This window comes from Struthio camelus, chromosome 5 (assembly GCF_040807025.1).
Source record: "Struthio camelus isolate bStrCam1 chromosome 5, bStrCam1.hap1, whole genome shotgun sequence".
Taxonomy (NCBI): Eukaryota; Metazoa; Chordata; class Aves; order Struthioniformes; family Struthionidae; genus Struthio; species Struthio camelus.
In genome coordinates, this window is record NC_090946.1 from 29,808,123 (window position 1) to 29,835,031 (window position 26,909).

General features: G+C 35.5%; 1 protein-coding gene across 13 annotated transcripts in view; it reads right to left on the reverse strand.

The window, feature by feature from the left end:
• Positions 1-26,909, reverse strand: part of ANO3 (anoctamin 3) — a 226,975-nt gene that overhangs the window by 79,882 nt on the left and 120,184 nt on the right. For all 13 annotated transcript variants that reach the window (XM_068945325.1, XM_068945324.1, XM_068945319.1 and 10 more), the window contains exons 2-4: positions 14,360-14,572; positions 13,315-13,386; positions 1,339-1,475 (exon numbers count right to left, since the gene is read on the reverse strand). In XM_068945325.1, the coding sequence (XP_068801426.1) occupies positions 1,339-1,475; positions 13,315-13,386; positions 14,360-14,570 (420 nt within the window). In that variant the 5' untranslated portion in view covers positions 14,571-14,572. The remainder of the gene's footprint in view (positions 1-1,338; positions 1,476-13,314; positions 13,387-14,359; positions 14,573-26,909) is intronic.

Here is a 26,909-nt window from a genome sequence, read left to right on the forward strand (position 1 = left end):
GTTCTGGTTGCAGCAGTTTAGATTAAAAAATAATCCCGTTTTACAATTAAAGAAATTTTATTTTCAGGCCAAAAACGCTTAAGGAATTACCAATCTTTAAATATCATTCTTTATAAAACTATCTAAAAGCTATTAGACAGCTATTACTATAAAAGTTTTTTTCTAAAAGTATCCCCTGAAATGTAGTTGTCTCATAGATCACACCAGCCTGCTATCTGTGTTTCAGAATCCTGTGGAAATGATAATATAGTGTGACTGAGAAAACAAGCTTTACAATAATTAAAGATTCTTATGAAACATGCATTTAATGCTAAAAACACAAAGTACCAAAAGCATAATGGATGTTAGAACTCTGTAACAGCCTATTGCAGAGTACCTGTATGTAGAATACAGAACCTTAAAGTAATCTAGGCAATTCTAGATTTGTAGCACAGTATTATGCATGCTTTTAGATAAAAATTATCACGAAAACACCAGTAAAAACTGTTCTGCAGAGTACATTACTTCTGCAGAGTACATTACTTCTAGCGCTTGAAAAAGAAAAGAATGGAGAACCTCTTGAGGTTAAGCCATAAGTTGTACATTTACAAACAATTACATTTAACAGAAAGGAGAATTAAGTATCTCCCAGTCCAGAGTGGGAACAACAACAAAAAAGCATGTTTTGATTTAAAAATCAGTCATAATTCTTTGACATAACAGTGGATGAACTGTTGCAGAAAATGCATCACGATGAATACTGTGTTCAGTGGATTACTAAGCAAGAGGGCATGTTGGTTTTATATGGCTAGGCGGCTTTTCTGGTGCTTTAGTTGAGGTTCCTGAAAATATTCCTACACTCTCCTATACTTAGACGATTTTTATCTTCCATTGAATGTGTCTATATACCATCTGTAACTTCCTTAGAAGGAGAATCCTACCCTGTATATCACTCTTTACTGATCATTTGCTACACGAAATCAGTTCTTCTAAATTTTCCTAAATTCCTGAAGCCTCCCACCTGACTGTGTCTCTTCATTCCATGCTGGGCATCCCACGCCCTAAATTCTATGCAGTATAAATGTTTTCTAAGAGGGCTACTGCCTCTTAGAGGAGTCGGTACGAATCATTTCAGTCCTTCATTCTATACAATTTTTGGTCCCTTTTGCTACAGAGAATTCCATTCACCGCTTCTATCAGTCAGATTAATAATATGGGAGCCTCCTAAAATTCTTTTCATGAGATGCCTATTTATTTAAGCTGTAACCTAATTAAACCCTTTTAAAAAAACTCTGTTTTAAAATTCTTTACACATATTGTGACAATTTATACAATTTAATAAAGTTCTGCATCCATTACCTTTACAGATGATTTAGTCCGAGGTTCTGTTTTCTGTCTGGTAAGCTTGCTTTGAATAAGCAATGACTGATCTGTACGAGTATCGTAATTCCCATGTTCTGAATCATCTGTGTATGTGTCTTTGTCCTTTCCTATGTCTGAAGGAAAAACAGAACAGAACAGTGGGCTCATTTTAGGTTATCACGGAGAGAAACTAATAGTAACGTTACAGCTACAGTTGATCTTGAATATTCCTTTTAAGTATCCACTTTTCAGTGACCTATATTTTATCTTTTCCTACAAAAGCTTCTTACTTGAATTATCATGCTCGTCTCAAACTAGAAGCGACTTTTTTGGTACAAAGCCTACAGAAACTTTTTTCTATTACCATCCAAGCAAAAAAAGCCCACAACGTTCTTCATAGCAGTTAAAAACAAACAAGCAAACACAAAGTGATACAAAGCAAACATTCAGATGCTTTTGTACTTGACTCACAATTGTTGAGACACTTTATCAGACAGACAGCTACATCCTGGAGACAGAATAAGGTCTCATGTTCTAAACTTAAATAACCAATGTAAATGCCTGATTCCCCTGAGCACCTGCTGCTCATCATTAGACATAATGTTTGAAAACTAGCCTAATAAGGTATTGCACTGACCACTTCAGAGGACTCATTTTAATATGCGTATCTGATGGTGGTAGAAAATAGCTTACACTGTGAAGCAAGTGCTTTAATCTTCACTGGATTTATTCTTAATTACTCAGCCAAAGTGTTTATAAAATATTTGTACTTCCTAAGACAGCTGCAGGTGACGAAAGACCTTCCTCAAGGCTCGCCAAGATTCACTCTCAGTCACGTTTCCTTCTGCATTATCACTGCAGACAAGTTAGAAGGACTAGAGTAAGTCTGAGTCACTTTATGTCCTCTCTCAGGAGGGAAATTTTCTTTTAGATGGTTAATTTCCGTGCACATTCTCCATCTAAAAAATCATTACAATACTTGCCATATATGCCCAACAGGGATAAAGTGAGGGGTAATGGCTGTACAACATTGGAACATTTAAAAATATACAAAACTTAGAGCAAATCAGACCATTATTATGTGCAATTTTTAAGTGCATGTTGGAAAGCAGTTAGTTTTGAAAAAAACATTTTAAAGATGAAAAAATGGAATGATTATTCCCACAACAAATATATCTTGGGCAAACTGCAAATACAAACGTATTCATAAAGGTTCCCCACAAATCCTGAGCCAAGTTCTCATCTCAGCTTTCACACGAACATGAGGAAAATCAGAGTATCTGGGAACAGCGTTCAGCCCAATAATTCTAAATCCTAAACAGAAGCCAAGAAACAAGTCATGGTTGCTGTGGGGACTACGATCTTGTATCTCCTGAATTTAAATTCCTAAAAGCTCGTATGAAATAACACAGTATTTTTCATTAAGTTGTTCAGCTGAATTCTATATTGTAAAAATGAGCCCTCAGTAAATGTTGCTGTTGATATAAACATCAGTAAATCCGTGAAGGGATTTCTTAACGTATGAAATAACCCATTTTGATTGGCAGAGATTCTACCTCAGGGATTTTCTTTATTTTAAACAATGTTTCAACCTAATATATGGGTTTCAATCTAATATATGGTCAGTAAAAATGAATGCAGTAAAAAGACTGTGAAGAAGGTTTCAGATAGTAGGTATACAAGGTAGGAAACAGGATACTTAAGCCACTGTGCAGATTTGACTCACTCCCAGATATGATGAGCTGTTAGCTTTTACTAAAGATCAGGACCTTGGAATAGAAGCCAGTAAAATGAAAAGAAGAGAAAGGCATATGAAACCTCGGCTCTTGCATCTAGATAGGCTATCTGAGTTCAAAGGAAGACTTATATAAGTCTAAGCCTGCTTTTATGAGGGAAGTTTTACAGAATTGGACATGATGAGTACATCTAACACTCTAAGAAAAAATCTGCAAAAATACATAAGGTTTAATTTAAATAATTTACAGTTATGAAATGAGTTTCAATTTTACACTTCTAATTTTTTCTTCTAATTATTAAACATTTTTGCATTTTCAAGGACACAGCCTTTAAATTGCAGCAGGTATTTTCTGTGAAAAAATTACCTTCCTTTTAGATATCTGCTATCTTGTCTAAAATGTGAACACAATAATCATAAAAATATAATAAAATTTAAAATTAAAAAGGTAGGCTTCTTAAAATTTAAAAATAATTGCTATTGCATCTTTTAATAGTTGATGATTTATTTTATGCACCTAAAGAAGTGTCTTATAAGGTAACATCAACAATAGAGCAAAACGGAGAAGATCAAAACATAGCACTTAATCATTTGGATAACTGTTTATTTTACAGGTGTCTGAGAAAGTATGTTAGAGCGAAAGCCATAGTGTCCCATGCATATTTTAAAAGTATGCACGTGTATTTTCTTCTTAACATTTACTTAGTTACAGATATTACTGTCACAAAACACCTAAAATATACTTATGTAAATGCTTTGAACCGAATACCTGTCCCATTCATGTCTTTTGCATCATCTACCATGATGAAAATTTAAGTATAATTAATTAAAGAAAAAGTTCAATGGATCGCGTCACATTTATGTACCAGAAAAAGAGAAAGAATAATTGTGAATACATGTGGTATTAGGAGGCTTATTTTCTTCCTTATGCTGATTTTTTTTTGTAAATTTCTTTTTATTAGGTTCAAAAATGTCAAAGAATAAAAAATGAAATATTTTGGTTTAGACAAAGATCTCAAAGGAAGATAACAGAAGTGAAACTTTTAACAAAAACATAGTTAATGGTATTTTACAATGGCTTTTCCTGTAATCAAGTATTCATCATTTTTATTAAAAGAGAAACTATCTGTTTTGTAATTTTCCTATGCACCAAGCCAAAATGACATTCCCTTAAAGACAAACTGCCATCCTTTCCCCACAATCTCTATTAATTGGTTTTGTATTTTAACTGTCAATTAGGACTACCACAAATCAAATCAAGATAGCATCACTCAATGTTGCCGCAGAAGTTGTACAGCCCAAGGATGTTTTCAATTTAACCTACCCTACTCCGTACCAAAATGGATTAGCAGTCTATTTGATTCACATTTTAAGTATCCATCTTTAAACTCACACACAGAGCCTTTATTTGGCTGCAGCTTCCACAAAACGCGATGAGAAAAGCTTTGCTCTTTCAAGCCCTTTCCCTCTACGGTGTGAGAAAGTTGCTATTGACTTCACTTTTTATTTCCCATCATGCCTTCCCTGGCCTATGGCAACTAATGTACAGAAAATCTTTACTCAGTGTAAAATCTGGTAGAGTTGGCAAAGTCTTTAATTCTTGTTCATGCAAATATTTTTCTGTTTCTCTCTTTCCATGGAGTCAAACAAAAAATTGCAAAACAATTCAGCTCTGGTGGGAAGATTTCTGGCTAAAAATCAGCTCTCCTATAATAATGTTCCAGGGAATGACAAATCTATGACAAACCTAGAGGTACCTGAGAAACTTGTGAACTCTCAGCAAAGCCTAAAAAGGTATTTAAAAAAAAGTGTAAATAAGAAAATTGGCATTATTAGGTAAAGAAGAAAAAATGTCTCTGAAGTCAATAACATTTTCAGATTGCAAATGGGAGGATAGGGAGGATAGCGTATGCTCATGTCCATGTCCTCAGAGTGATGCCAAGGACATCTGTCTCCTTCCGTAACCCTTCTCTTCTTTGTTTTTGCTTTCCTGGAGGGAATACACTTTTCTTCAAGACTATTCAGGTAAAATGTTACTGCTATAGTAAACAGGATGTGCATGACCCTTTATACGAGCCCATTATGTGAGTTTTCATAGTACACACTAAAAAGAGAAGGGTTTAAACATCGATCCTAAAAACCTTATTTTGAAAGAATATATATTTGTAGAACTGAATATAAGTAAGAAAATAAACAACGTACAAAGCAACTATAATGAATTTTTCAACAGGTAGCATATACTGTACAAATATTTTGCTGATGAATTTAACTGTACCATTTAACTGTATTAAGACTCATTTGGTAGTAAAAAGCTCTTTGGACGTTGTTACATAATAAGCTTGATTCAAAAAATCATTAAAGTTGAATATACAATTTGTAAGCCCCAAGTGGCCTACGACAGAAAGGAAAATCAGTAAGTTATTAAGACTTCAAGTATTCTTAATTCTCCATTAACAAAAGGAAAGTTTCCTGTATTAAACTGTTTAACTTTCTCTAACACAAAAACAAGACAGGGGGAAAAAAGCCAAATTTTAAATAAAGGTTAGCTATTACTTCAGAGGAAAAGGTGAGCTTTTCCAATTCTAGATGCTGACACCAAATCGCATTTCACTGAAGCCAATGGGAATTCTGCTATTCAGTTCAGTAAGTCGAGAATTTCTCTTTAATTAGGTACATATTTATAGCAGATGTACCCATATAATTGTTAGCATTTCTGAACACACATCTAAATAAGGTAATGTATACTGGTAACATGGATCCACACTCAAGAAGCGATTATAAAAACATTCAAGCATTAATCAAGAGGATAACAGATCTATTCTCCACCAGAGTTGTTGCTTTGTTTTACTACCCTGTAACAGAGAAGCATGAAAAGTAACCTCCGTCTTTACACATCACAAAAGGTACCTACCCTTTCTGACATATAGTTTCATTATTCTCAGCGTGCCAGAGTAAAATTTGCCCTGAGGACACTTACAGGATAAAGCGTTGAAGAGACTTTCATTTCTGGGAATCTTTTAGCTAAGAACGAAGAAGTAGTTATTTTAGAACTCAATTCTAGCTCCACGCTTTGCCTCTTCATCTCTGTGCCTTCTTAACTGATTGGCTTAACTGATCTTTCTTTCTACCATACTTTTCTGAAGGACCAAGAGTGCATTTTAATTTTATGGCTATCACAACATGAAAAAAGCACTTGCCCCAGTTTCTCCATAACACAGAATGTAATATTATATTTTAGATACCTGTAATGTAGGGGCGTAAATGGTTTTCATTTTAACGATGCCATAGATATGGAAAATTAATACAAAAATTGCTCCTAAATAATTTTTGTTTCACAGACTTAGGTAGCATGATTCTTGGCTCAATCCTTTTACTCTGGTTTAAACAATTAGGGCCAGATCTGGTAAGCTTTAGTCAGAATGAGATTACAGGTCAAGAGATTAATCCCTTTTTGCCCTAATTTTAGTCCTAGAAATGGCAGATAACCTGAAGGGTATTAATAGACACCTAGAGAAGTTACATTATCACTGATCTTACTTTATTCTGCCATGCCACTGGGCTATTATATTGCATACGCGACACAGAAGGTCTCAAGCCTAAGTTTTTCAGCTGCCTGTACAATACACATACTTACATGTTAAACACTTCTGTAATTAGTATGTTCGGGCTATCTTTTCTTAGCGTACAATTTCTCATGGGCTTTTGCAAAGTGGTAGCCATTACAGAGAATGGTTTGTGAATATTCTTCAATTTTAAAAAAGGAGTCAGGCAGGAGTTATTGCAGTCTGGAAGAGTTAAGATGGTCTACAGAACGCATACAGGCAGATGTGCCTAAAGTAGTTAGCCATTACGAATCTCAATATTAAGCTTTCAGAAGAAGAGCGCTCTGTTCCTAATAGATCACATTGCCTCTTCATCCATGCGGCCAGCTCTCCAGGCATGACCCAGCTCTAGGACGGGAGCTCTGTCAGAAGCCGGGTATAGTATAAACTGTCCTAATGTGACTTTTCAGCCATCTCACAACACAATGCTATATTTCAGCTGGAGCAGAAATCATACAACTCCATGATCCTTCAGTCTCTCCATTCATTTTAAAACTGTTGTTATTTCATCCACCTTACCAGTTTATCATACCAACATCCTTAAATCAAAACTCGGTTAAAAGAACCTCTGTATTCAAGCACTAACAAATAATTTAGCATGCAGTTATTATGATATTTTGTTTCACTGTTGTTTTTGACTCAGTTTTTCACTTCTCAGTTCACTACATTGTAGCACAGCACATAAAAAAGGGACTCTGTAATATGCAAACTTTGTAACACTTGGATACAGAATGCATTCATAATAAGAGGTCACTATTATGGTAAAATTAGGTACTGAATAATTCATTATCAAGCAAGGATCTAGTAGTATGCCAAGGAAAATGCCAATTACTACATATAAAACCCTCATGATTGACCTAATTCAGAAAAGCTAGGGTTGAAAAATGAATACATGAATTAGCATCGTCTTATTTGCTAATGAGGCAGCTGACAAAAAACTGCCAATAATTTAAAATTGATATTCCTTACATCTAAATCCTGAATGTTAACTTATATTGTTTATACTATCCATTATTTATTTTTGGCATCTTATTTGAAGTGAAACATTTCAGCCTGTTATAATTTAGTGTATTTTGATACAGTGGAGAGACAGAGTCTGCCATAATTTCTCACATCATGCTGAATGCTACCAGGTGTATTTTTTTTGTTAAAGTAAATAAATTGGACTTTTAGGTTAACAAGCAGACTGAGCATTCATTCTTTCTCCTAGTCTACCTGGATTTCCAAGATGGCCTATCTTCTAAAAAGCTTGATGCCCTAGCCAGGTATGTGATAAACTGGATTTTTAAAGGCATTAATCTATATCTTAATAAGAAATCTCTTTGTAAATCTGTCTCATAGTCTTTGAAAGTGAACATAAAAGGAGAAAATCCAACATGGTAACACTAATGATAGTAATTTAAACAACAGAAAGTGACCTAGCAGGTGGAAAAACATGTCACATATCAGTCCAAATACTGCTGCTGTCCTATTCCTACTCCTAAACCCAAGGGATGATGTGAGAAAAGATCAGACTATTCCGTAAAATAGCGTTTCCTGTTTTTGTGGGGTGTAGAAGCCTTTATACCTCACATAGTTCTCTTTTACCTGTACCAGGCATTACAGGAGACTGCTGATCTTAGTTACAACAAGAAACAAGTGCTTCTTGCTAGAAAAAGGGGTTATTACTGAAGTAAACAAATTCTCCTGCAAATCACATAAATTGACTTCAATCTAAGAGTACTTAGTTTTCAATTCAACAAGAAAGAATAATAAAGAATTGCTAACTTTTCTTAAACTCGGTTAACTGATTTATAAAGTACCCTCAAAATTCTAAGAAGTTATTTAATAACCACCTCTTACAATTTTTTACAGAGGTTACTGAAGAGGGTACTTTTGTAACTGCTCACGGAAATACACTTCTAATACAAACAGCAACACCTTTGCATATTCATCAAAATTGTTTTCATTTGCATTCCTTTTAGGAAAGAACGTCAGCCACATTTGCAAACACTGAAAGTGAAGGTTCATTCCCTTTATCTGTACAATTGCCTGTGGAGAAAAAGAAATGTCACCTTTAAACCTTGCCAGTAGTTATTTCTTTAGACATGCACAATGCCCCTGCACCAACAAAGCAGCTCCTAGATTAACTCATTAGTTAACCTTAGCATGAATGCAATTTCATTATGTTTCCAAAACTAAAGAAAAAACCCAAACAACAGTTCTACAGGAATGTGACCTTCTACATGTAGTTGCTCCAACTCACTATTCCCCCTGCTTTTTGTTTTTGGCTTTTTTTTTTTTTTTTATTAAAGTAAAGTTTGCATATTGTGCATAGTGCTTTGTGATCCAAGACAATGAACCATGTCCATAGCCGGAGAAAAGTAGTGGTAGCTCTAGTATCACATTGAACGGAAAGTCACTAATTGAAGGCAAAGCTATGTCAATTAAATCCAACTGGCACAATCAAAGTTATTACTGAGCACGTATTTCAGAAGAAAAACAAAGTAGAGAGTAAAAATATAATGAAATATAAAATATAAACTACTTTTCTCAAAGAAATATCCACAGACTGAAGATTTTGAAAGAAAGTATAATATCCAATTCCTTCTGAGAGGATGAATGTCATAGGCCTGAGCTTCACTGGGGTGACTTTCAAATCTATTAGAGAATGGATAGTACATATCTTGTTATATGATAATGAGTTCAGCCACTTAAATGTCCATGTTTCTTCTGCAGCACCCACATACTCCACCTGAGCACGTCACCTCATATAAGCATCTCCCTTGCGTTTGGTATCAGAGACTAGAGCTAGTCAGGAAATACTTCTACTGTCTCTCCAAAAGTCTTTCCAAAGTTTTCCCATTTGATGTTAGAACAAACACTTCAGGCATCTTATGAAAAACTTCAAGAACTATTACCCTCAAGATAGTGTGAAACCTAATGGAAAAGCATTGTCCACTATACTGTTGTTCTCTCCTGTAGACATCCAGTAACTTCAGCTTCAATCTTCTTCCACTCTCCAGGTGCATAGTTTGAATACCAGGTTACTAGTTACTCTGCAATGGTCTCTTCTCCCAAGGCCAAAAATCCTAACTTTTCTAACCTTACATAAATATTTCTGCAGAAGTCTTGACAAATTGGAATTTTCTCATCAAAAAAAATATATTCAGAAAATTCCCCCAGAACTGTGGTTATACAAATTGACTAGCTACTTACAGCTGAGTTGATAAAAAGGAATGTGCCCTGCTCTTGAGAAAAAATTACTACAATTAGTTTTCTATATACATGGCCACAACTGGTAACTACATTATAGTGGTTAGCAGGCATATTAGTCCCTTGGCAAAGTTTTTAGGTAAAGAGACATTTTCTGAAAAGTCAAAAAGCAGGAATCTTTCACTCGTTTGACAAATAAAAGTCAAAAAGTCAAAAGTCTTAAGAGAAGCACCACTGGAGTTTGAGAGATTAACATTTTTTGATGGATAGGGAACTTAGATCTTAGTTCTGCCTTCTGTGAACTCAAGTCGCAATAGTTGACCAAGGTTGATGTTTCAAATAAGCTAACAAAACGAACTTTATAGTCTTGTACAAGGCAAAGATATAGGGAGAAAAAAACATGTATCCAATGAACAAGAAGTAATAGTATGATTTTGCTCCGGCCAAAATAGTAAATTCTACAACCACTGCTTGAGAAATGCAATGAGTAACATTGTATCTATTGTCCAGATCTAAGCATTTAAACAGGGGGTGCTTTCCACCTGTGTAAGAACTGAAAGCTCTGATCATAGCTTTCACTGGATTAGAATTTCCATTAAGCTTTGCCTAAGCACTAAGCATTCTAGGGGTTTTAAATCCTATAGATAACTTATACATTGTGGAAGGTCATTGGCTATTACTTGGCCTAAAACTGAAAACATCACTTGCCACATAAAACTGAAAGAGGAAAAATAAAATATATCCATAATATTCTTGATTCCGTTTGTCTGTGTTAGCAGTAACAAAGATATAATACACAATCTGCTTATCCTTTTAAATGCATTGACACTACTGATTAAATAAGTCCAATACATTTATGGCCTCATCTACAGTCAACTGAAAAGAGAACTTTCTCTCTGAAATCAAATCTTTTATCTCATGCCTATTAATCCCCTTCTCACAAGAAGATAGGTCTGTCCATGGACACCTACAATTCTGAAAGAGGAGAAAGCCATTTGGCCTATTTTATGTATCTTTCTATGATACTGTCTAATTAAAAATTTACCACATTTGCTTAATTCAGCATTCTTTAACGTTCTCCAGAGAGCAGTTTGAAGCAGTTCACTAAGAAGATGATACCCATTAATCAGTCTATTTTGCAAACTCCATCAAAGTGCCAGAGTACTGACTAAAGCATGTAGTAATGCTGCATCATTCTCACTTGTTTGGTGAGCAAAGTTTAAGCAGTAATATTACCTTCTGCTTTTTCAGGCTGAGGAGAAAAATGAAACCTTTAATCTTGTAGATAAAGTCTTACCTGGATAGACAGGATCCTCAAATGTAAACAAACTGTATTTTGAAGATTTACAGAAAGGTGATCTCTTTTTAATTCACTTAACATTTCTCTGATTTTCTCTTGGTGAACTTAACTGATAATGCTCATTTTTACCTAAAGTAATTATTACTATTGATTTCTGGGATTTATTTATAAATACTATTTTCTTTCTTGCTTTTAGTTGAACATCCTAAAACAATCACGCTTCAGTAAATACAAAACAACTCCACTCATTTCACTGATCTAATTTAGGATCTACTCAATCAACACAGGCAAATCAATGCTGAATTTTCTCATTAACACAGGCAGCTGTAAGTCTAAAACTCTTGGGAAACTTTACTAACTCAGTATGTTGAAAAGATGATCTTTTGCCTGATATTTGCCCTTGTCACATCATATATTATGTACATACACATAATAATCAAGATGTAATAAAAGTCTTTTCCAGGCTGGTCTGGGTTGGTCAACCTGTCCCCTTGCTCAGGACCACTACTTCTCGCACTTTATTGCTCCCTCAGCCCGGCTGATTAGGCTATTTGTGTTCACTCCTCAACCTTTTGCAATCTCAATAAGTCAAGTTAGCAAAGGACTACCACTTAATATTTTTTTTTGTCTCTTCAGAGAGCAGAGCTGTACTCAAAGAGAAAAATATCCACCGCAAAGCACAATAAAATTTTGAGAAAGACCAAACCTACTTTTCCCTCAGTCTCTGAGCCCTCCATGTTTCCTTCCAGGTGAAAACTAAGTTACATGAATAAAAAGCGGTGCATGAATAAACAAGTAAAAGACTTACTGGAATTACTGTTGCCATATATAAATAAAACAATAACATCATCATGTGACTATGTGAGCAATTAGATAAAAAAGACATTTTGAAACAAAATGTAACAGCGAAATCTTCTAGTACCCATTCTTACATATCCAACAAAACAAAATTACATTAAAGGACTGTAGTGCACCTTATTTAGAAATTTGATTTTCTTATGCCAAATTTTTGGTCGGAGTCATGATTTTGGAACATTTTGGTTTTGTTCTGGAGGAAAGGATCGTTTTTACTTACATGTCCAGTAGCCACTTCTTCAGGTGACCCTTAAACCCCCCTTTCTTTCATTAATGTTAGGCAGTAAGAAAAATCAGTGCTAAAACTTTTGAGAGGACAGCAGAAATAGCTTTCTCAAAGCAGATTTTTTCCTTCAGCATGAAGATGCCACATTTAGTTTGATGGTATGTTGACTGTGAGCAAAAGAAGTTTCCATGGTAGCTGTGCAAGGTACACCAAAACCTGCATGTGCTTCAGACTAGTAATACATGTAGAGGGAATTCTGAAATTCATTTTGCAACCTACAAACTGCTACTCTCATGTGTACACGCGGACTCATTTTGCAGTTGCAACAACAGTACTATTCTAGGAATAACTTCTTTCCTACTTTCTTTGAGCCTAACGTAAGTGTCAGAATGGCATGGACACATGGACAAATATGCTCCAATAACAGCTATTTTTTCTCTCTCTTTTTTTATTTTCTTCCAGAATAGAACAGCTTTCATATGTGAATATCCAAAGTAAAAGCAACACTGCTTTTGTCCATAATAACAACAACAACTGCAGACAAGATACTCTTGAACTACATGAATATAGAGGGAAAAAAAATTTGCAAACAAATTTGAAATATACACTTCTGAGTGATAGTATTATGAAGGGCAGCCATGGAAAAAAAGTTATATTGAATGCATGAAAAATATCACAATATTTAGATGGACTTGAAAGGACTACAGAAAAAACAAATGAGATATCTATATGTCAGATTTTAGAGACTAATGCTTCCTCTCTTAAAAACTCCTCGGAAATTTAAACTTGAAAAATTTGGAAAATTGTCAAAAGAAAAATAGATGCTGCTTCTCTACATTGTCTCTACTCACTGTAAGTCTAAAAGGTGAGAAGGTATTACAAAACTTTATGAAGTTTCTCCTTTAAAATATGCATGAGAGCATCTATTTCCCTAGTCAAATTCTCATCTTCCAAAAAACTAAGAAGTTTAGGATAAGCATAGACCTTCCGTTGTTAAACACTGTAAGTGTAATTGAAGTATCACTGGCTTATTACTGTTTCAGTTTAGGTACAAACTTACCTAAAAATGGATTACTGTATTCTGTATCAGACAGTTTGAGCAAGTTGTTTTCCAAAGTCTCCATCGCTTTAGCTGAAATAAACACAATATTCCTATTAGCATACAGATGTATTTTGTAAATAAAAGATACACTTTTTATAGCTGTCAGTGACTCAAAACAAAAACTTTAGGCTGAGGTCCTGAAGAGTATTTCTGTTGGTGGAAAGAAGAGCATGATCACATCAGCAAAGACTGTGACTCTCCTGAGAGAAGCTCAACTCAGTGAAATAACTTACAACAGTAATAAAAACAAAGTAAGACTTCTCAAAATTTAGTAGCACAAGCCAGTCAATTTAATATAGCTTAGAAATGTTCACACAGAGTCAACAACAGTGTGTGACAATAGCTGGAAATAGGGGACACATACAATGACTGGGATCTCCAACTAGACCAGGCTCTGTGTTAATGCATGATTCTGCTGCTAAAAATATAAATCCTAAAAACAGAAGTAGTTCCTTTGCCCAATATGAGCTAAAATTCACAAATATTTTCTCTCATTCTCCCCACACCGCTCTTCCCTATTTCTGGCACTCATGCATGAACCAGCCTGCTCCTCCATTTCAACTTAAAGTCATATATTGCAGAAATCTCAATGTTTATTTTTTCTCTCTGCTCTAGGACTGACTACAGAAAACTTCACACTATTCTCTAGCATATGTGAGCACTTTCTTGGTTTGTTTTCAGTAAGAAAGAAATAAGCTTGTAATTCAGCAAAAGACAAAAAGAAAGTCGCTTAAGCCTCACTTCAAACATCACAGAAACTGCAGTGAAGAACTCAGTACCATGGCTCTTCTAGCTGTTGTGTGCAATTCTGTAATTATCTCTTCAAAGAGCTGTAGATGTCTAAACAAGTGAAAGCTTATCAGATGCCCCTATAATAAAAGATCTTTAATAGAAGATGCTATAAAAGTATATCTAAGATACCACAGGACTGCAAATAATGTTCCCAGAGACCCCTTCCAGCCCCAGTGCTGGAACAAGCCCCTGAAAGAGAACAGCCTCCTACCTCGCTCTGATACTACACCCACTGTAGCTGTAGATGTCCCCGCACTCAGAGGCTGAGGCCGAGGCTGTGGCTGCACCCGGTTTGGCTGTAGAAATGACGAATGTTTGGTCAGACTCTGAGGATGTGTTTGGCTCTGGGCTAAGCATGGCATAGATCTTCTAGAAGGTTTTAATGGATGCTCTTTCACTGTCTCACTCTTGCTTGTATTCATGCCTGAAAAACCCAAAAGAAAAAGAACATGAAGCACTGCAGTATTAGAAAGTAATGAAGTCATATTGCTAGTTATGAAAATAGAAGGTGTTCTATCCACTTAATAAGTAACTCTCCAACTGAAAAAAGCGCTTAAAGTATTCAAAATTAAAAGCTAATTAAGTTGCATAATGGTGCTGTAAGGAAGCTTAGTATTTTTATATTTATGGGGAGAGTACTTCAGCACAGACACTTCCCATTCATTGGAAGAATTTTGGTTCCTGTAGTTGAAATGTAGGTTGGAAGGTTAGGTTCTTGCTTCCCCTATGCATCTAACTGAAGAGAGAAATGAATCTGGAGATGTAAATCTACACAGGTGAATCTCTTGGAGAAGTTAATTTTAAACTTGCTGAGGGATGCAGAGTTGGGAACAGAATCCAGGAACTCTCTATCGACCCTTCCATCAATACTGGACAATTTGAATTCACAATGTTCTAAAGCTTATGATTCTTTTGTACATATGTCATACAGCCATTAGAAACTACATGATAGTTTCTAACATTATCCATATTACCATAATTTGCCAAACAAAACTTCAGTTCAGGGGTAGAAATGAATGAGAATCTGCACTCAAAGAAAAAAATTCAAATACAAGCAAAATTTGTTCAAAACTTCCTGAAGGATTCATGAACACCTTCTCCTTTGAAATACAGCTTAAATGTTTGTGACTTACAGTGAAGCTATAAGCTATTTCTAGTTCTATTTCGGGGACACACATGCAGTTGGGTTTTCACACGCATTGCTTAACTTTTAGGTTCATGTGCCTATATATAGACATATGCACTGGTGAACTGAATGACACTAGTGAGAGTGTTTTAAAAATCAGATTGTTAGTTAAATGAAAAAATGTAATGGGGGATTACAATCTTTTACATCATTTAAAAAATTCCCTGTTCTCAATTTGTCCCATCCTAACATTGCAAGTCTATGTTTCCAAAATGTATCTCACATATTTTCTGATAATTAGAAAGTTACCTATTACTTCTCCTCATGCAAATATTTTCAGTATTCCCACTGTGCTCACATAGTGCGAAACAAATATTTCAAGTACTCCAAGTATTCCCACTGTGCTTACACAGGACTTCTAATGCAAGAAACATAACAAGGTCATCAGCTGTACAAGTCTTCAGTCCCCACTTCTAATTAACAATGAAGGTATGTAACTTCAGGCCATAATTAACTTTATATTTTCATGACAGAAGATTATAATTAATATCAAAATTATATCAAAATTGGGAATTTTCAAGAAGAAAAAATGTTTTTATTCTACTTTCTACGCTATTGCTGACCTTCAGGCTTTGTTATCTATTTCTTATTACAACACTAAGACATATTGTCCTAATGTATGGAAAAGGAATTGACAGATATCCACCAGTTTAAAAGTACAGGAAGTTTGAAACTAAAATAATCTGCTTTATTAACTGCATTATCTTTCTTGTGCTTTTTGCGACAAGTACACACTAAAATTTACTATTTTATTTGTCTTTTTGAAGCACTGGAAAGTAACTGCCAGCTACAAGAGAAAAGCTTCTCTGAGAATTGCACTTCTTAGACACCTACTCCCTAGGAGAGAAAGTCTGAATGAAAACTCAGGACTGATTTTTCTTGTATTAAAGGCAAATTAATTTGTGTCAAAGAAACAAGCAGAAATATAAATCTATGCTTAACATAATAACTGCTAAAGACAATAAATCGAACAAAAAGAAATCAGAAAAAAGGATAAAAAGGAAAAACAATATACCGCCATTTCTTGGCGAGATACATTTCTTTCCTTTTATGTTTCTCAGTGGCTATAAATCTTAAGATGAATGTCACAAGTCACACATGTTGAGCAAGTGAGTAGGTCCTCTCAAAAATGTTCCAATAGACGAAAACTAATGCACTGTTTTATTCAGCATTCTTGTTTTCATCCTTATTTAATATGAAATAGTTGCTCAGCATTCTCAAAAAATGTCATTTGAGAAGACATGACAAAAGTCAAGCATTTTCTCAGGTTCTTGTTTAAAATGTATAATTTACCTCTATGTGGATTTCTGTTTTCCTTTTCTCCAGAAGCTGAAGCCTGTAAAATGCTTTTCTACTACACATTTCACTGACATTCATCCTGATATACATTATGATAACTTTGATGTTATCTTTTATAATAGAACAGTTTTCTTACAAAGATAAAGCATATGTGGACAATAGGAGAACAAGGCAGGTGCACCAAATTGCTGTCACAGTTAACGAGTAAACTTTAAATCAGCTTTGGAAAATATTGAAAGAAAATTGTCTTTGCTAGTGATCTGATCTCATTCTTCTAAGATTTCCTATCTGAAATTTTTCTTCATTGAAATGAGAACCTGTAACCGTGAAAAATTGCTTAGTAGTGATAATACTGAATCTGTTTTATGAATCTGTTTTTTGCTAAAATGCACTATGAGATTCTAAACATCTAAATCAGCTGATTTAACACTACCCTGGTTAGCAATAATTCACTTTTCAAAACAATATGTGCAATATGTACCATCCCTGCACATTTTGCCAGCATGACTGTTTATCTTTTGAATGGAAATAATTATCACTGTCTTCTCAAAACAGACATGCAACTATCCTTTCCGATGATAATTTTACCACTGTTCAACCCATTTCACTCCCATTTTAGATTTCTTTCCCTAAAAATCTCAGGAGTTTCTCAGGCATAGTAAATTTCAACCTGTCTTAATACCTGCAAAAATGGGACAATACACAGCTGTCACTAAACACCTATCATTATCCACAAATGTATTCCTCATTCCACTTCAGAGATTACAATTATATATATTTCTAAATGTATATTTAGAATATTTAACATATTAAATAATGATGTATTCAATAACCATTACTGAGTAACAATATGAATTTATGATCGTGACTCTCTGATAAGTACATCTAGTTTTGTACTTAAAACAGACAACTGCTACAAGATGTTGAATTTTTGTTGCACGCTACAACTCTATTCGGGAAAACGCATAATATGCTAGGCCACTCTGGCATTTAGCTCAAACAATGGCTTATAAGCACCATAAACACTTAAAATAATTGCCCAAAGGCTTTTATACACAGTAAGGTATAAATTTAATAAAAAAATAATGGAGCTGAAATACAGATGCTGAGAGCATTCCATACCATGAAATATTTACGCCTTCCTTTCAAAGTTACAAAAACACCTTCCCCTTTGCCATTATGGAATTACATTATTGCTCTTATATTAGTTCTACCTATCGGGTATCCTTCGCAAAAAAGCATTGTAGAAGCACATGGTTGGAGACAAACCACATTCAAAAGACATTAAAAAAAACAGATGAGACAATGATTTGGGGGAGGAAAAGAACCCTCCTACAGATGATTCCAAGAAATGAAGTAGCTTTCCTAACATTACACAGAAGAGAAACTCATTATTAGACACCTTCAGACTCAATATAGGTCCTTGATGCACACCATCCTTGTAAAAATAGAATAATTCAATATTGGACAAAGTTCAAGTCCATCAGAGAGCTGAACGTGATATTCAGCTCCGCAACCGATAGGATTTGTTTCTCGTGCTTGTGCTTACAGTTCTTGTTAAATCCTGGGAGCTGAGGGGTCAGGTAGGGTGCGCTGGTGCCCGGAGGCATCCCGCCAGCCTGGGCAACCGCAGACCCTGCTCCACGGGACCAGGCTTAGCTGGGGAGCAAGAGAGGCACCACATCTCTGAGCCAACCTGCAGCCCCTCTAAGGAAAAAGCAGGCAGCCAGGCAGCAATACAGCAGAAGGAACTTCCAAAGGACTTGATGCAGCTCTAAGGGTTGCGTCCCCCTCACTGCCCTCCCCCCCCTTTTTTTTTTTTTGCTATTGGGCAAGTGATGATCACTGCAACTAAAAAAAATGCAAATATATTTGTAAATATTTGCCTAATTCTCACACTGTCCTCATTAATTCAGTAACTAAGCATATGATTCATTCTTTCATTTTCATGTCAAAATTCACAATGCATCTTCAATCATAAATGGATTGTATGTTCAGAACTTAATACCAGAAACGTTTGCTAGTCTCTTAGTTAAATGCTTCAAGTTGTTCCAGCAAGAACAAAGCAGTGTGACTTCTGAGGGACTGCTGCCTTTCCTGTCAAAATGAACCACACGCAAGCACACCACAGAAATAAAATCTAGTCCTCAGAGTATCCGGGAAATCTTTGCGGACAAGGATATTGAGATAACCAAAGATTACAAATATACCTCTACCAAAAACACGCAGCAGAGGAAAAGAGATTCAAAGTATCCGTGTTTTCCAAGCCAAGCAAAATTAAATATATGATTTTTGCTGTGAAGAGTGCCAGTACCTTCTGTTTGTACAGGATCAGCAGGTCTTCTGTGATTGCTGTACACAGTGTCAAAGATCCTTAGGAGATTAATATGGAGGTCTGTTTAACTACACTATTTTTCTGCTTGACAACACAGCTAACTCTGCAGGATGTTCTTATAAATCTTGGTCTCTTCGTGCTGTATTATTACCTCTCCCCATCTGTACTGGAAAGAAATAGGTAATCTAAATGCTTCTGCTGCCTAGAGTGCCACCAACATGTGACGTATTATCCATAATAAAATCTGTGTCACTTGAAGAACGATGCCACGTTCAGCAGGTCTCTCTCAAATCTAAATCTCAACACAGGAGATCACAATGAGGGTCCTTTGATTAGTAGGATAACCCCTCATATTTAACTGTAACAGCTAAGACTTAAAGGTGTCTTTCATGTTAAAACTTCCTGAGCTTACAAGAATATGCTTTGCCTCAGCGAAAATGTTGCTCTGTCAAGAAGTGCAGAATATCATTAGTCCATGGAGGACAGTTCTTCTACACCTGCAACGCAGTGCAACTGTTCTCAGTCAGAAGAATTAATTATTAATTTCATATGAGGTTAAGGAGAACGGAGGCAGGCTTCTGTTATCTCAGAAGGCACCACAGGTCTTTAAATAGCTACGAGCGGAAAGGACTCAGCTTCTTAATGCTTCTGAAACACACAGTGTGGGCCAACACAGCATGCTGTGGTCCCAGGCTGAAGCACTGATGATATCATCACATTATATGCCCACTCAGCTACTTTTAAGTTTTCCTGGAAGGATTCTCCGTAGCTCTTTGTAACTGGACGTGTTCATCAGACCAGCATCTACAGTGGATCATAGTGCACAAACATTGCTGTTTGCAAAGACAATGTCTCTTGCACCCTTATTCGCACCACTGTGCATAGCAAGATGGATCACTTCATTACCAAAGAAACTTAAGTAACACTGTCATTCAGTTTCAACAACAATTTACATTCTACATAAGAAGTATAATTATTTTCTGAGGCATTGCTTTAGTTTTAATGAAAATTACTCCCTTTTGCTCTCTCTTCCTGTATATCCCCCTCTATGTTACTTCAGACAGATATCTTAATTCAATATTGCTTCTGCTTGGAGACAGTGAGTCACAGCAAAATGAACTCCAACTACGTTTTCTGTTGCTCTGGATGTCTGATCTGCTTTGATGACTTAAACCTAACAAGTTAATTCAGTTTCTAGTAGCGTCTCAGAGTCCAGTTCTGTGATATACTGCTTTGGTGGCATTTGTCATTGTATGCCAATGCTTATTCAGCTCTGGCATCCAAGCAGCTTGTGGCTGGAATGATCAACTGAGTCGCTAAATTAAATTACTGACATTATTTCTATTCCTTCCTCTCTTCTGTGTAGACGTTGTTTCTAGAATCTGTATCTTTCAATTACAGCTTTATCACAGAGACCTTGCTTGGTCACGGATGTTTGGAATTGTAATGAAAGATACGTCAGCATTTTTCAAATTTACTTATTTGAAATCCCCCATTTCCCTTAACTCTTGTTAATCATCTAAGCAAAAGTATTTGAATGTGCTGAACATGGCAGTCATTCATATTAAAGAAGCATTAGTGTTGTAGCCAAAAGGTCAAAACACAAAAATAGGAGAGTTTTCAGGCATGCAAGCCCATGACCTGAGAAGCACAACACTTCTTTTCCTATTCTAACTGCATTCATTGGGTCTTGCCCCACCAAACCCTGCGCCAGCACTTAACATGAGTACAGAAATGAGATTCTCCTCAGAGAAAAAGGTGCTTATAGTCTATGGTTTAATCAGACCCTGCCTTTTATTTTGTGACTTTTGCCTTGGGAAGTATATTTTCCAAGGGGAAGCTGGGGATTCCTGTTATGTAGGCAAATCCCTACATGGCTCAAAGCCAGGGTAGCCATCTGTACAGCATTTTCTCCTAGCCTCCTCCTGGCAGAGCAGGCAGGAAGGATGGTGCTGGAGGATGACGAGCTTTTCTGATTGTTCAATCAGAATGCCCAATTTAATGCATGCTCAACGTTATGCCAATCCCAGCTAGACTCTAAATAAAGCCAGCTCACATGTGATTCCAGGTTTTGGCTGTTAGGAAGGAAGAAAAAAAAAAAAAAAGGACAAAATTTCCCATGCCTCATTCTGTGAAATACAGCTGATCTTTCTGTTATTATTAATGGGGAAAAAATTGCATTTCACTTGTTCCTAGTTTTACACAATGCAAGTTTGTTTGCACATTTAGTAAGACTAGATGAGCGCTAATTTCAGAAAGGATAACCCAGTAACTATTGGCCATTTAATTCAGTATAAGACTTCGCATACAATAGGAGTAATTATTTTAAAAGTCAAATCAATAGCGTTAACTTTATAGAGATATACTACATAATAATGTCCAAAATCAATAGCCTCAGCATATAGGTCTTATCAATGACTGACACCATGATAAATTTGTTCGATAAAGATAACTTCTTAATGGCAAAAAATTTCTGTAGAGCAACAGGCTTCACGTATCACACAACTCTAATTAAAATCAACAGCAAATGTTATTCATGAAGTACACATTAAACAGACCGAGAAACTGATAAATTTCAAATGTTTTTGTCACTGGGATCATCATAATTAGAATCTTCAGTCAAATGAACTGCAAAGAAAATCTTGTAATAGCTGTCACGACGTTTGAGTTCAATTTGAAAACATATTTCTACAGTGCTAAGTATAAAACAGCTAGATTTTGAATAGAGCTAGAGAATGTAGTTTTTTTCAAAAATCAGTGCCTGTAATACAATCTTACTGCTGAATAACCACCTTACTCTGCCTGGATATTGCAGTCTCCAAAAAGAAACTTAATAGAGTATTTATCATAAATTAAATTCCAAAAGACAGTCAACAATAAAGAAACAACAAATTATTTCAGGAACAGCAGGAATTAGTTTTCTGTTTTATTATCTCAACCAACAAAAAGGTTATTCCATTTCTCATATTAGACCTGTATTTGAGTAAGTTGGGAACACACCTGTACTTTCCTTCTTATTCAAAATGTAGAACTGAATTGGGTAAGCTATGACTTTGTTTTATATTTTTACAGGAAAAAAAAAAACCCAGCACCAAGTATCTCAATATATTAACAAATACAGTACAAAAGCCTCAACAAAGCTGGAGAAAATTAAAAAATCCCTACAGATCTATTTGTGAAGAAAACAGAAACAAGACATACGCTAACAATGGGAGAAAGCCTTCAAAAATAAAACCCATTTCTCTTCATCACTATCAGTATATCATGAAAGAATATAATCACCATTTTTCTAAAGGTATTTTTTTAGATCACCTTTAACTGCCTTTTCCAGTGTGAAATGAACAGATCAATGTTATTCCTATTAAAAGTTTCAAAGGTAACCACTGGGTGAGTTGCTCCTAGGCTAGCCAATAAACACACATACTGAACACTCGTTAAGTCTCTGTGCTGGTATTTTTCATTTTCATTGCACACCACAAGTAAAACTCATTTATGAAAGGGTTTATGACATAATATGATGTTTAATGAGGTAATGAGTCATTCTTTAGAAAACTGTTTCCATTTAATACCATAAATTTACTTACATTTTTTTGCACTTGCAAGTAGCATGAATAGAGGCACATAAACAATGAAGTCAGCTGTAAATGCTGCACTTGTGCTAGTTTTTTTCTCCAAAGTTAGACGTGTGAGAATCAACTCTCAATTTTGAAGTGTAGACGATGAAATGAAAAAGAATTGGTAGTGTTATCTAAATACGTTCTCCAACAAAACACACACCACAGGACTTAAAAAATATGATGCAGATCAGACAGTGAATATTCAAATAACATTGAATCCTGATGCGAGTTTCCAGTGGTGGTTCATTTCAGGAGCTCTTGTAAATTGTTTCAATGTTTTGTCAAGCTTCAGTTTCTAATCTTTGATTTTCACAGAATCACAGAATAGCTGGTGTTGGAAGGGGCCTCCGGGGTCATCTAGTCCCTGCTCAAGCAGGGTCATCTAGAGCACGTTGCCCAGGGTCGTGTCCAGTCAGGTTTGGAATATCTCCAAGGATGGAGACTCCTCCAACCACCTCTCTGTGCAACCTGTTTCAGTGTTCAACCACCTTCATAGCAAAGAAGTGTTTTCTTATGATCAAGTGAAATTTCCTTTGTTTCAGTTTGTGCCTGTTTCATACTGCTTTATCTATTAGCTTAAGATACAGAAAGCTATAACTTACTCTGCTTCTTTAGGTAGCCATTGATTTTGACACCACATTTTTTTTCCTCCTCTGATGAGCTATTTAGAAAGAACTATTTCAGAATTCCACTGTAAGGAATGCTTAATGAAATAGTATCAAATATATTTCCTTTTTTTTTTTTTTTTCCTTGAATGGACAATAGATCTGCACACAGCTTTCCAACAACACTGTAACAGCAGCAGCACAAGGGCTTGAAAGTCACATTAGCCCTTTTGGCTATAATTCTTTCATGGACAGTAATTATCTTTTATAAATAGCTTCCCCTTGCAAAAATCCCATTACGAGACACTGTTTCCCTGGAAAAGATTCCAAAATCTGTACCGAAATGCTCACTGTCAGCCTGCACTCAGTTTAGTAAGTGATTCAGGCCTCACAACTTCTGCATGCTAGTGCAATAATGCTTTTACGTACTCTTCCAGGTCATTACTACAAATACCAACTTGGGTTAAAAAATGATACCTAGAAAACTCCACTGAGGAAGAAAGATGGTGAATAACTGTTTTATTATTTTTAAGTTTTATATTCATGTTTGATTTTTATTTATATTCCTATTAATGCGGAATTCTTTTTAGTCCCTGATGACATCATCTTCACACAGACATTTTATGCTTGTGATACCAATAGGAGTAAGCCACTAATGCAATATACTAAAAGAATTAAAGACTGTCTAAGACATTCCTCCCTTTTAAGTTATTTCTGCAAACTAGATCTCTTTTTCTGTAAATCTGATTGCAAACTCTCTTCAAATAGTCACTGCCTTATTTTTGTCCTTACTATGCCAATTACCACATAAATACTTCAAATAAGCAAACAAAACCCTCCACCTATGACGCTCTCATAGAGAGAATGAGAAATAACACTTCTTCCATCACACATCTCGCACAAGGAAAGCGGAGAACTATTTCCTCGTGAAAGCAGCAGGAAATTCAAGTGCTAGAATTAAAGAATTGCTTACAACTTTAACAAATCTCTTCTAAATTTAGCAGAGGTTTTACCTTACTCCCAAATGGTGTCTATCAGGATAATCCCTGTAACGATCAACTGTAAAATTAAAATGAGATCTATTACTTTAAACAGCTTGACCTTGATAAAAATTTTATAATTAACTCACAGGATGAGACAAAAAAATAGGAAGTATAAACATGTTTTCATTTGTGATTTGCAAATAGGTATGTAGAAAATGTAGAAAAGCTGTCCCAAACTACAAGAACTACAGAAGAACTGCAATAAAACGCCAATTTTTAAGAGCCAGTGTATTGAAACGTGATTAGAAATCTGTTTCTTAACGCAAATAGAGATGTTCATCTCATAAAAGACGTAAGCAGTTCTGTTACACCTTACGCTCACAGATTTAGGAAAAACTGAAGCATTCTCTTACAGACTATAACCATGTGTAGGCCCTAAAGCTCTTATTTGAAGTCTTTTAGGCCTATATACGGTATGGATTGCCATATATACAAAAACCTGGCAGTATTCCCATCTAAGGACAACTACGTTACCTCCTTTGGAATCAATATAAATCCAGATCAGTTCTTCACATCATTTTCTTGATTATGCAACAGGCTCCAAATCTGTGCTTTCTGTATATGTAATTGAGAACTGCTTTAGACTCACTTTCTCCTCTTTTCACAGGGAAATTACTTTTTTTCGAGAAAGACTTCAGTTTATGGATTTTGAATAAGAGCCAAAATTCAAGCCAAAACGCAAGGAAAAAAAGGATTCTTTGTACACAAAAATTTTATTCAAGTTAAACATTTTTTTTTGAAGCCTCACCAGTGAGACAGGACTTATGCCAAAGTGAACACATTGCAGAGTACTACTTTCTTGGTACAAAACTCAGACTGTCTTACGATTGCTATTGTAAACAAGATTATTCTCTTCCCTGACACAGCCGGCATTCCTAAGATGTACTTTAGGCATTTTAAGTGTCTGATTGGCAGATAACAGATATATTTGACCTTTTCTGACAAAGCTGAGGAGAAATAAAGTTTTAAGGTAAGAGGCAGTTCAGACAAGCTGAGTGTATTTTCTTGTCAAAGGGGACCACTTGCCATCAAAAACACAGCTGACAAAAGCTTTAAATAATAAGTCCAGTCTAAAGTTTTATGCAATACCTTTTATAAGTTTATCTCCATGAATATTTGGTCTTACATTACTTAAACTTTAATTTTAACAGAGTGAAATTGGTGCCTAACAAGTAATACTTATAATGAAAATAAAGCAAAATATTTTTGTGCTTAATTGAACATGGGAATTAAAAGGCTTCAGAAGGCAGCCGACTAGTCTGGAAGATCTCCAAAGCTGTAATAAACATATCGGCCAAAAAACATTAGAAATCCAACAAAATATTAGCTTTTCTCTGAAAAATCAATAACATAATAAGTCTCCTGAAGGCTGTATTTTCCCAAAGCAGGCTCTTCCACGGACCCCATTCTTAAAATTCTTCTGAAAATACTTTCTCAGAACAATCTCAAGAGACCTGAAACGTACAACTGAGCTGATTTAGCAACAACATAAGGAGGTTATGGAAAAGGAAGAAATTGCACTATGCCTTTTAATAGAGTAAGATGGTGCTTAAACGCACCAAGCATAAAATTAAGAGGCATCAAAGGTTTTGCGCTAGATTATAATATTTATTTGCTAGCCAAAACAGAGGAGAACGAGTAACTTGACTGAGCAGCCTAAAAAGGAATAAAACTCGGGATGTTGGTGCCTGTTCTCACATGCGTACGCCAGTGGCTCCACTTCTTTTTCACCTTTGCTTATGAAAGGTCTGACGGATAGCAACCAGTGCTTTCATAAGCAATATAAATCATGAAATATCTTTATTCTCTCTGTGTTCTGTCAGTTTGTCACATTAGAAGTTAACAAATTAGAATCAAGGTCTTATTGCCTAACTCAGATTCTTAACGATGCAGCAACGAACGTGTTGAGACAAGACAGAGGGCACAGTGTATTATCAAGCCATGTTATTTTACATAGTTAATTACAAACTAATCTTGTTAATTTTGTTCACCAACAAAAACAGCAGTGGTAATTTGATTCTAAAAGTCTTGGTTTTGCTTAGCTTTCTGCATATTTCATTGCAGAATAAGATGTAAATCTGTATGAAATCTGCCTTAATTAAAAGGACAACATGATTTGCAGAAGCAATCAGTGTTAAAAAGAGCTGCTTGTTGGGTACAATATTAATAGCCCAGTATTCTATAGATTTTTATGAAAATCCCCCTGGATTTTAGCTCATTAAGAGAGGTGGACAACAAAAATTCATCTTGTAGATTGCCTGGATTTGCATTTCAATTCCAGAAACGGATCCCAAAGCAGGAAAGGTTGTTTAACTACACATATATCAGGCACACAGTGCTACTTCGAGTCTTGCTCTGAACAGTATACAGGCATTTAAAAAAATGGGGGCGGGGGGAGGGAAGCATACTTTTGCTCATCATCTTTTCAGTGATAAGCAATATTGCTCTATATAATTTCAGTCAGATCTAGGAAAAAAAACTTTTTCAGATTTTATTTACAAGGAAAGACTAGCTGCAATTTAAAATAAACATTAAGCTCTCAGTGCTACACTTTCAAGTCAAAGGGATCCTGCAAGTAGGGTGATTTCCATTCCTTCAAAAAAACTGATGCCTACAAAATTTCAGATAAGAGTTCCAGTTAGCCAGAAGGTGCTCAGAAAGAGGACTTGACTGTGG